This window comes from Vanacampus margaritifer, chromosome 1 (assembly GCF_051991255.1).
Source record: "Vanacampus margaritifer isolate UIUO_Vmar chromosome 1, RoL_Vmar_1.0, whole genome shotgun sequence".
Taxonomy (NCBI): Eukaryota; Metazoa; Chordata; class Actinopteri; order Syngnathiformes; family Syngnathidae; genus Vanacampus; species Vanacampus margaritifer.
Genome location: NC_135432.1, coordinates 26,832,230 through 26,844,353, shown reverse-complemented (window position 1 = coordinate 26,844,353; position 12,124 = coordinate 26,832,230). Strand labels below are relative to the sequence as shown.

The following is a 12,124-nucleotide window of genomic DNA, read 5'->3' as shown; positions in this document are numbered from 1 at the left end:
GTCATGGCATTATGGCTCGGGCCAGAACAGAACACAACCAGCCAGCGGAGGAAGGATTATTGTGGTTATTTTTGGTCACAGATGCTTTTGCGTGTCCATGACAACTTTGCAACTTCTCCATGTCTATAATGGTTTCCTTCACTGCCTTGAAAGGTCAATTACTGTGTTAATATGCATACTTGCAGGATTTTTGGGGGGGAGGGGTTATCCCCTGTGTGCACATTTTCCATTACAACTGAAAATGTAGATTAAAATGGAATCTCTCTCTCTCTCTCTTTTACCCCGATGGAGCTGTTACACTCTTCCTCCTTCCTTTTCAGACTTTTCTTTTCCTGCGCTTGTCAGCTGTCGATTAGAAGCTCATTATTAGGGGTGTGAATTGCCTCGTACCTGGCGTTTCGATTCGTATCACGATTCATAGGTCACCATTCGATTCGATACCGATTAATCCCGATACGAATCTATAAATTGATTATTGAGATTTTTTTTTGGACTCAAATTGAGAAAATCCTAATCAGTAAATGTGTACATGTACACTGTAAGATTTTTATGAAAATGTATTTATTTATCTGAAAATTCCGGTTGAAGTGTTTTTCATTTTTGAACAGCACTGAAATAAAATATTAAGACTTAATGTTCCATTAATATAACGTTCTTCCATGCTTAATGTGTAAATCCTAACCCTAAGTAAGACGTTTTGTTGAAAATTCCCATAAAAAAATGGATCTGAGAATTGATTTGAGGATTGCGCACTGTAATATTGCAGAATCGATTTTTTCTAACACCCCTACTCATTCTGATTCTTTTTTTGTAGACCATTGATCGACTAATCTGTAGTGAGGTGAATCGTAGAAAGAATGACATAATAGTGGAAATAGGTTTACATCCAACAGATTCAACTTAACTCCATACTTTAGACTTCAAGTAACAAGACCAGACTGAATCCCTGTTGTTGGTTAAATATTTAAATGGGAAATTCCTGCCGTATTAACCTTTCACTTGCATGAGTAATTAAAGCTTCAATGAGCAACGGATTGGCCCTCACAGTCCCAAGCTGGTAACCTCATGATAGACATGCTCATCAAATGTTATGTTTATAACAAAAAAAATGTTGGGCTTTTCCCTAATGGTCTCCAACTTTCAAATGTTTTAAATGTTCAAAAAAGTTTACGAGGCAATGGAGACAGACCTATAAGATACTTCCTGTATATGCTTTTTTTTGTGTTGTAGGAAAATCAAATGTGTATATCCAACTGGACCTGGAGGCGGAGTTTCATTTCACTCACCTCATTATGACTTTCAAGGTAACTTAACAAAATTATTTGCAAAAAGAAATCAATAAATTGCTCATGTTTTTGTTTTTTTCTCTGGCAGACATTCCGTCCGGCAGCCATGCTGATCGAGCGTTCAGCCGATTTTGGTCGCACGTGGCAGATCTACCGTTACTTTTCACACGACTGTGCCGCCAACTTCCCTGGCATATCCCCGGGTTCTCTGCACAGCATCAACGATGTCATCTGCGAATCGCGTTATTCCGACATAGAGCCATCCACAGAGGGAGAGGTGAGGGAGAAATCACACCAGCTTTTATTTGTCCTATTTTTAGTCGGGATTTGTTGTAGCCTGAAAAAATACATTTTAGAAACTCAACGGCTGACTATTAAACATGAATCTTTTTCTTGGTGCTAGTGTTTAGTGTATTACTATTTCAAACTTCCGCAATAATCTTGTTTGTCCTATTCTAGGTCATCTACAGAGTGTTAGATCCAGCCATCAAAATTGATGATCCATACAGCCCAAACATCCAGAGTAGGTCTCTCTCTGCTCTTTATTTCAGATTTGAGCCAAAAAACATTTGGGGGATTTGTTGTATTACTATTAGCAATCGTCCCACCTGTATATATATATATATATATATATATATATGTATATATATATATATATATATATATATATGTATATATATATATATATATATATATATATATATATATATATATATATATATATATATATATATATATATATATATATATATATATATATATATTCTTAATGAACCCATTCACTGCCATTGACGGCTATAGACGTCAAAAATTCATTTAAACTATTTCTATTAGTTTCACATTTTTTTCCACATTTGTTAACAAGAGTATGAAAACCTAGAAAAAAAATTGTGTACATTTAGAACAGATATCAAATTCGTGATTAATCTTGCGTTAACTAGTGAAGTCATGTGATTAATTACAATTTAAAAAAATTAATCGCCCGATGCCCCTAATTTAAAAAAAGAAAACATTATTAAAAATTAGGGGCGTCTGACGATTTTTTTTTTTATTATTGTAATTAACTTTAATAGTAATTAATAATAATCCAAAATTTGTGTTCTAAATGTACAATTCAAAAAATTCTAGGTTTTCATACTCTTGTTAACAAAAGTGGAAAAAAATGTGAAACTAATAGAAATAGTTTAAATGAATTTTTTCGATAGCCGTCAATGGCAGTGAATGGGTTCATTAAGTATATATATATATATATATATATATATATATATATATAGATGAATTGAAATTAATTGAAATTAATAGAAATATTTTAAATTTTTGACGTCTATAGCCGTCAATGGCAGTGAATGAGTTAAAGCTCTATCAAGTGCTATTTTCAACATTTTGTTTGATGACAAAGCAAGAAGATTTAATTATATAAAAAGTTTAAAAAAAAATGCATAGGTTGCATTCAGATGTTGTCATACAGTACATACGATGCGCGTGTAGTAGTTTCCACAAATGGGTCATTGTTCTATGTGAAAGCAAGAATTATATTGCATACTTTCTGACACAAGATAACTTGGGAGACATAATGTGATTTACTGCCTTAGCTGCATTTGAGCTCTCTCCCAACCAATGCCTGTTATGGAAAAGAATTATGAATGAGTTCTGATCCCAGATGGTTAGTTGCATAAACACAACATGAATACACTTTATTTTTCTTTTGACCTTTACCCACCCTGGAGGAGATACAAGTATCTCTTTTTAACCCATCTGCACGACACCACATCCACTCTTCCTGGCTGTGTGAACTCGATGGGAAAAGCAGCTGCCCAGGAGCTTTCCATATCGAACGGATATCTTCTCTTGCTTGCTTTGCAGACCCAAACAGGATCATTACACAATTTGTGGTTTTATACTTTGGCCTAACATGTTACTGACAAGGTGGAGGCAATTTCACATGTCATTTGGGATTTCAAGATTTCTCCCACACTTGAAGTGGACTGCCCGTTCAAAGAACAGACCAGATAATTAACTTTTTGTCCGAATGCCACACACTCAGCACCGTCATGCTCTGTTTGCCCTGACCTCCTCTCAGGGGGGGCACAGGGGGTTGTTGTGCACTCACTCATGTGTGCATGTTATCTGCCAATAGGGCCTTTTATGGCTTGTTTGTCACCATCTTTACAAACAATGTAGCGCAATGAGATTTGAGTCTCAAAATGACCGCCCAGTTAAATTGAACAATAATGTTGGCTTCATGTGTTTTTTTTGCTCAACAGACCAGCTGAAAATCACCAACTTGAGGGTGAACTTCACCAAACTCCACACACTAGGAGACAACCTGCTGGATCCCAGACCTGAAATCAAAGAAAAGTATTACTACGCCATGTATGAGCTGGTTGTGCGTGGAAACTGCTTTTGCTACGGCCACGCCTCCGAGTGCGCCCCAATCGATGGCATCAGGGATGATATAGAAGGAATGGTGCGCGTTTGCGGAATAAATGCATTAGTTCTTGCCTTCTACTATAAAATCTCCAGCATTCTCAGAATGGGTTGTGATTCTCCATCGCTGGTTATTGCAGGTTCACGGCAAGTGTGTGTGTAACCACAACACCAAAGGTTTGAATTGTGAGCGCTGCGAGGACTTCTACAACGACATGCCATGGCGACCTGCCGAGGGCCGCAACACCAATGAATGCAAAAGTGAGCCCAACACTCAAATAATAGTTGTCGTATTCACCTCTAAAGTCAATGCAGGTCTATGTGTCGTGTGTCGTACACAGGGTTGGGAGGGTTACTTTTAAAATGTAATCCATTACAGTTACAAGTTACCTGCTAAAAAATGGAGTTAGCAACGTAATCTAAATACCATAATATTAAAGTAATGTAACTGGATTACTTTTGGATTACTCCAATATTGAGTATGCTCATGAAGATGAAATAAAAATAAATATCACCACAATATATATTCTATACAATGTGCTCCTGCTATTTGCGGGTGATAGGGACCTGGGCAGCCTACAAATAGCAAAAATAGTGTAATTAAAAAGCATGTAGGCTATTGATTGATTGAATGCCATATGCTGTTTTCGAACTGTCACTGAAAGCAAACACACCTCACAGATAGATAGATAGATAGATAGATAGATAGATAGATAGATAGATAGATAGATAGATAGATAGATAGATCCAATGAGGATGACGATGTGTGACATCAACTGCAAAATGAACTTTTATCCCAATCACAAGTTTAGCCGTGTATATGTTGTGTATGATGTTTAAATAGTGAATTGGTGGGAGGAAGATTTGTTTGGAAGGTGTAACTCACATTATGGTTGTAGGCTAGCAAGAAGCTACAGCGCGTAGCATGCCGCTGGACTCTCAGCTCAAACTTTCGCTCCGAGTAAATTCCAGTGAATACGGTCGCCATTTCCTCCTCCCATCCGTGAAGCTTTTTCAAACTGCCTGCGTGTGGAGGACACGACTAGTCAGTTCGTTCGTTCCCACCTCCCCGACATGTAGCAACGGTCCCACTCGCGCGGGAGTACACGCACTCTCTCTCGCTCTATCCTTCTCTCTCTCTCTCTCGCCCTCTTTAGCACTCTCTCTCATCGTAGAAATTGTAATCCCCGAAGTAATCCCCATTTTTAATAAATGTACCTGTAATCTAATTACATGTTTTTTTCCTGCAAATTTTTTTTGCAATCTGATTACGTACCGGCGGTACATGTATTCCGTTACTCCCCAAGCCTGGTCGTACAAGAGCATTTTACTTTTAAACATGTTATGATAAAATAAGATATTATGATTATTATGTATGATATTTAATTTTTATTATCTATATCAAATGCTTGATTTTTATACAGTTGTTCAAAAGAGTATTTTTTGTAGAATAGCAATTTCATGCTTTTGTCCATTAAAAAAAGCCATCCATCCATTATAATTCTTAAATTTGTATTTAACATATTTTATACTGCACATAAAAAAACACTATATGTATATATATATATATATATATACTGTATAACCGCACCTATTGTATGCTTTATGTCAAGGGGTGCTATTATATATTTGAATTAGAAGATAACATTTACCAGTTAGTTATCTACTATTGTATTATTATTTTAATTATGGTTTTCTATCACCTATTTACAGCACTTGCTGTATGATTAAAGTTGAGTTATGTTTTAACTAAATTATTATATTTCAATTGTGAAAGGCACTTTCACATTTTGTTAAGCTTCAAGCAAACAGTTAGTCCAACTGGGGATCGAAAAATCATAATCCTTTACTGCTGAAGCCATTTGCACTAAGCCATCCCCAAACCTGTCACTGGACATGAGTTAGGGCCAAAGCCTTTCTTAAGATATCCTAATTAGTTGTATGCTGTAATTTTGTTACATAACCTATGATAAAGTCACAATTAGCCAAATAAATAACTTTTCTTTTTATTAAATAAAAATCCATACTCACAAAGGAATTCAGGTACTTCACATTGTAAAAAATTCATTCGGATGTGAGGAAAATAAGGAGTCTAAGTGAGGTGAAAATGCATCTAAAAAACCTTGCGATCATTTAAAGCTTTAACAATTCTGGAGCATTCCAGTTGTTTTACAAAAATTTCCTGAAATGTTCCCATCTGTGTACGTAACCTAAGGGAGTGTCTTTAGCCTGACTGGCGCATTTTGTTTTTCAGAGTGCAATTGCAATAGCCACTCGTCGGTGTGCCATTTTGACATGGCGGTGTATTTGGCCACCGGTAACGTCAGCGGAGGTGTGTGCGATGACTGTCAGCACAACACAATGGGCCGCAACTGTGAATTGTGCAAGCCTTTTTACTACAAAGAACCCTTCAAAGACATCCGGGACTCTCGGGTTTGCATAGGTGAGCGCAAGATCTGCATCTCTTACCAGACAATAGCCAATACAAATAGCGATATGTGATTGTTTACAACTCTTTAAGATCATCACAGACATCCCATTGTGCTTTCCACAGCTTGTGACTGCGACCCAGAAGGTTCCGAGAACGGCGGGATGTGCGACAGCCACACAGCGCCCACGTTGGGCATGGTGGCCGGTCAGTGTCGCTGCAAGGCCAATGTTGAGGGCCAGCGCTGTGACAAGTGCAGGAACGGCCACTTTGGCCTCAGTGCCGACAACCCTCACGGCTGCCAGCGTGAGTACGCACAAGTTACAATGACTTACTACTACTGCATGCATGCCTTGAGGTTGTGTTAAGTCAAGAAGTTTAGTTTTCTGCAGGCGCGTTTATTCATCTGAGCGTTAACTTATGACTTAACCCCTTAATTGTTATGAATCATTTAGTGCAGGGGTGTCAAACATACGGCCAGCGGGCCGGATTAGGCTCGCAAGACGATTTTGTAAAGTAAAAAAGAAATGTCGGACCAATTAATCAGCCCGCCACAAACAAAACATATAAATTGGGTAATTTCACAAGCAGTCCTCAAATGAACAATGCAACTTATACATGGAATCGTCCTGGATGTCATTATTTTACACACAACTCACAACGTTACGGTTTGTTTTTGTTTTGCATTAACTTTTTTTTTTAATCATAGACCGACATACGCATGTTAAATATGACACAAATTCAATAACTGGTAACGCAAATACATATGACAAGGATTAACGTCCTTATAACTTTGTTAACTGCGCCACACAATGCATTCTGGGAACATTATATATGCAAAACAGGTAGATTTAACACGTCCGGAACTCATACAGGAAAAGTGTTGCCGCGTCCCATTTGGATTTGTGTTATTTTTTGGAACAATATGATTACAGTTGAGCTCCGTAATTTAGGGCTGGCCCACAAATTTGCATTTAATTGATGACAATATGAGTTTGATACCCCTGATTTACTGTATGGATACATACATTTCAACATTAACTGCTGGACCTCAGTTCTGTAAGGCAGACCCACTCGTCCACCGATTTTTTTTATTTATTTAATCAGAATCCTTTCACACTTCACAGTCTTAGATTGTGATTCCTATCCTATCCTATCCTAACATGATGTCATTTAAAGTTTGTTTTCAAGTACTTATGGGGAAAAGGTGCGTTTTCCTCCTGTAGCTTGCAGGTGTGACCACAGGGGAACGGTGGCAGGCAGCACACAGTGCGACCCGGTCAGCGGCGACTGTTTCTGCAAGCGTCTTGTCACAGGACGAAGCTGTGACCAGTGTCTGGTAAGACGCTCACTCTCGTACCTGTAAAGATCACTGGTTTACTTACAACAGGCATTCTGCTCCCTCATGACTGAACTTCCCAAATGAAAATCACATCCTATTCATTTAGAGTTTTGCACCCTAGGTTCTTATTATTGTTTACTTCCTTTCCTCAAGTTCTGCTTGTTTTCGCTGTCTGTCTTATCCCACTCATCCAGGAATAGTGTGGGCAGGAATGTGAGCTCCTGCCTGGGCTCTATGTCTAAATTTAGTTGAGGCATTTTAGGTTAGTCCACTTGGGTTACCATCTGCCTAAAAATGGTCAGGTCCAAAAGTGGATGTTATCTTACGTGAAACCAGAAATTAAAGTGGTGTGAAAGAGTTAATGTAAGCGTGGCCAAACAGTGAAGCTGCCTAGTAAGTGTACTTGCTGCATCATCCAAAATATACTCACTCTTTTGGAAGAGAAGACAACTCACTGTGTTAAATAACAGGAACCAGACGGTGATGATATACCACAAAGCTGTGAATGTTAGTCTTTGAGATTACAGGGTTGGCTTCAATGTGTGCGACTCATACACTTCTTTTATAGAATGAAGGATGCTGCTTTGTGTTGTCATGATTTCATCTCTCTCTCTTTCTTTCTCTCTGTTTGTCTCTCTATCCCAGCCAGAACACTGGGGCCTGAGTCTCGACCTGAATGGCTGCCGAGGCTGTGAATGTGACATCGGAGCCGCTCTAGATAACCAGTGAGTGACGTTTACTGAGCAGATTAAAATAAATAGAGCGTCACTGGCCTCCTGTTTAGTCTGTGGCGCTAGAGTTTGATGTCCTCTTATTTAAACTGCAACACTTAATGATAATGATGAATATAGTAGGTATCATATACAGTATATACGTTTGATATATAAATTTATGGATAGAATAAAATATCAAAACATTTTCACCACAAATATAACAATAGAACAAAGTCAATTATAAATGCATGCTTTAACTCATTCACTGCCATTGACGCCTATAAACGTAAAAAAAAAACTTTAATGGCCTGACACCCCGAATTTTTTAATCTTTTTTTTTTTTTTATTCATTCACTGCCATTGACGGCTATAAACGTCAAAAATAAATTTTAAATAGTTCTATTAGTTTAACATTTTTTCCCCACTTTTGTTAACAAGAGTATGAAAACCTAAAAAAAATAATATATATATAAAATTTGTGATTAATCGTGAGTTAACTAGGAAAGTCATGCGATTAATTAGAATTTAAAAATGTAATCGCCTCTTGCTCCTAATTTTTAATAATCGTTTTTTAAATGAATTTATGGCAGTTAATGAGTTAATTACCTGTTATTATTTTCATTATCATAAAAAATAAAATAAATCATATCTTTTGGATTATCTGTACATTTTGTGCCACATTTTTTACATTAGATTAATTGTTTGGTGCCATTTGGTGTATACTAAATAACTGTATCCATTTGTGTTACATGGACCTTGTAGTCATTCATCAACAATTCTTGACATTTAAATACAGGCCAACTTACTCACTTGGTAGAGCAACTACAATCTATTTGTTAATTCATCCGCTCATGTATTGGAATGCATGAGAAAATCCAAGTGTTCTGTGGGATGAATTGTGGTCACATGCTACGTTGCATTTTTTTCTTTTCTTTTTTTTCAAGTAAAAATTTTTTTCAACCACACATTACCATGGAATTTTACGATTCCAAGATAATGTAGCCAACTGACTAGCTGATGTGGTGTCATCGGGCTAATGTTTGCAAGCTCTTAAGTGACATTCATGGTAGAGTGATTTAAAAAAAATATATAATAATAATAATGTAAGCAGTGGGTTTGGAAGCTCTGCATGTCTTCAGTCAATGTTATACAGTATTTCTTCATTACAAACTAAGTGTTCCCAGCAAAGTAGTTTATGTAAAATCCTGTGTTCTCGTAGCTGTTCCGCAGGTAGTGGTCAGTGTCGCTGCCGAAGTCACATGACAGGACGCCAGTGTACAGAGGTGGAGTCTGGCTATTTCTTCATGGCTCTGGATCACCTCTTGTATGAAGCCGAGTTGGCCAAAATGGGTCAGGTGAGACACCAAGTTTTGGATGTAAGAACGTGTAATAAAAGATGCAAATAATTACACAAATATCTCATCAGGGCTGCACACTGGAAACCAGGGAACACCAGCTGGATCGTCCAGCCACATGGACAGATATTGGGTTCGCCCGGGCACCTGAAGGTGGCACTCTTGAGTTCATAATCAGCAACATCCCTTATTCCATGGAGTATGACCTGCTCATCCGCTACGAGTCACAAGTGTGTGCATTTCTTTTTGCTGAACTTCTACTTTAAGAGCAAAAGTGTTTAGACACACCTCTTCATCAATTAATTCATCACATTTATCTTAGATTGTGCATTATACTGTATATTACCCTTAAATCTTAGAAGCATATAGCCTGTTACGGACCCAAAATCCAATGTCACTTCCTGTAGGTCTAATGACCAAATGTCTGATTACTTTTGTCTTAATACAAAGATCTAGATGACATCCATCGCTCGTTAACATTCATCCATTCCAGATGCCTCGAGACTGGGAAGAGGTACGAATAACAGTAATCCGTCCAGGCCCGATTCCAACCAGCAGCCCCTGTGGAAACACAATCCCAGATGATGACAAACTTGTTGTCGCCCTGCCGGCTGGTGCCAGGTTTGTTGCTCTTGTGCACACGCACACTCGACCACAAAAGTTGGGATGGGGGGAAAAAATATTCAAAACTGCTAATGTGTGAAGTATTTATGGTGTAGTGTTGCTAATGCTGCAGACTCTTATTGCCTGTTTTTCCCCCTTACATTCACGTCAGCATATCTAGTATGTGCTTATTTTGTTCATTGTTATTGGCTGGTATTATAAATACCATATATACATTTATTTTTTTGTGTGCTGCTTTTATCCACGTTGCTGCTATAAAACTGTGATTTCCCCATTGCCTGGCAAAGCAAGGCTAATTCTATTCTTCTGTTCTATTCCAAAAAGCTCTCATAGAATTTAATTGATTGACAGATCTGAAGTAGTACATTCACAAGTACCGGTAAACATAGCTCACCAAACCTCGATTCTTTATCTATGCAAAAAACATTAATTTAGTATATAGTACTTGTATAATATTCAATTGGATATTCTGATCTGGAACTTTGTATAAATAACCCCTAACATACAGGTACAGTTAATACAGGTTTTTATGATGGCAACAGTGTTACTTCCAATGGGAAACTTATCCTGGAATGTATTGACTGCTAAACTTGATATCACTGAAGGAGAGATATGTTTTTTTTTGCTAAACATTAGGTTTGTGGTCCCTCCGCAACCTGTATGTCTTGAGAAAGGTGTAACCTACACAATCCGCTTCGAGTTCAGACGTTACCAGGACGCCAACGCCGTTCTTAATGGAGCGGCCAACGCTGTCCTCCTCGTGGACTCTGTGAGGACGTTTCCTTTCTTTCCGTCTCATTCCACACAGCAACATCTTTCCCATGTGTCTTGAGTGAATCTGTGCTTCTTGGCTGCAGATTGCCTTGATGCCTCGTCACTCTTCCATGGAGCTGTTCAACGCCGGCGAGCTGGCCTCCAGTAACAGGAAGCAGACTTACGAGCGCTATCGCTGCCACGAGGGGGCAAGGAGCGTGAGCCACCCACCCTTGAGTGACACCTGTGCCAAGCTGATCACGAGCATGTCGGCTGTTATTAACGACGGGGCTTTGCGTGAGTACAAAAACGCACTTTAACTTTTGTGGCTTTTTTTCCTTCCCATCATAAAACAATCATAGTATAGTGAACCCATTAATTCACCTATTTTTTTTCCCTCTGTGTGTACCTTTCCTTAGCTGTTCACTAAAAACAAAACAAAAAACTCATCAATTCTGGGGTCTGTTTCACAAAGCAGGTTTAGTAAAAACTCTTGAGTCTGTTAACCCTGAAATGTGGGAAACTCTGAGTTTCAGGAAGCGAGGTAACTCAAACCAGAGAAAGATGGGTAACTCTAGCCTGTTTTATAAAGAGAGGTAACTTAAGCTCTCGGTCAGTTACCATAGTAACAGACTCTATTAACCTAACCTGGTCAGTACCAGTTTTATCACAATGAACCCTCGAGTTTCTCTCGGTCTCCACCTCCTTTCAGCCACATACATTTGATTTCCTCATTTATTCAGTCAGCTGGCGAGTTTTGGCGTAATATAGTTTTGCCGTCTGTTATTTCAAAACAACAACAATAGGCGTGTATTAAAAGTCCACTTTTGTCCACGAACATGGTATGTCCTTTTGACAATGATCCCATTGATGAAGGTGCACTCTAAAAAGAGAATTGTTGAACCAAATTAAGATTACAAATTGAATTGTTGACCAGTTTAGTAAAATTACTTTAATTGGTAACACACAATTGATTTAAATTTATCCAAAGTGAATATATTGAGTTTATTTAAGTATGAGTTCATTAATCTTAATATATTCACTTTGGATTAATTTTAGATTAAGTTAATTAAATTAAATTAAATTAAGTAAATTAAGTGCTGGTCTCTGCTTCCCCGTTGCCATGGTTACTCGTCGAATCAGGGCTCCATTGATGCGGTCTTTTTATGGTGGTGCATGCGCTTAACTCCAGGTGA

General features: G+C 38.0%; 1 protein-coding gene across 2 annotated transcripts in view; it reads left to right on the top strand.

The window, feature by feature from the left end:
* The window catches only part of lamb2 (laminin, beta 2 (laminin S)), a 47,923-nt gene that overhangs the window by 18,449 nt on the left and 17,350 nt on the right, over positions 1-12,124 (top strand). For both annotated transcript variants that reach the window (XM_077543961.1, XM_077543954.1), the window contains exons 5-18: positions 1,231-1,304; positions 1,375-1,563; positions 1,746-1,809; positions 3,551-3,753; positions 3,854-3,974; positions 5,968-6,156; positions 6,268-6,447; positions 7,368-7,480; positions 8,129-8,208; positions 9,416-9,551; positions 9,623-9,781; positions 10,045-10,172; positions 10,812-10,944; positions 11,033-11,225. In XM_077543961.1, coding sequence (XP_077400087.1) covers positions 1,231-1,304; positions 1,375-1,563; positions 1,746-1,809; positions 3,551-3,753; positions 3,854-3,974; positions 5,968-6,156; positions 6,268-6,447; positions 7,368-7,480; positions 8,129-8,208; positions 9,416-9,551; positions 9,623-9,781; positions 10,045-10,172; positions 10,812-10,944; positions 11,033-11,225 — 1,962 coding nt within the window. The remainder of the gene's footprint in view (positions 1-1,230; positions 1,305-1,374; positions 1,564-1,745; positions 1,810-3,550; positions 3,754-3,853; positions 3,975-5,967; positions 6,157-6,267; positions 6,448-7,367; positions 7,481-8,128; positions 8,209-9,415; positions 9,552-9,622; positions 9,782-10,044; positions 10,173-10,811; positions 10,945-11,032; positions 11,226-12,124) is intronic.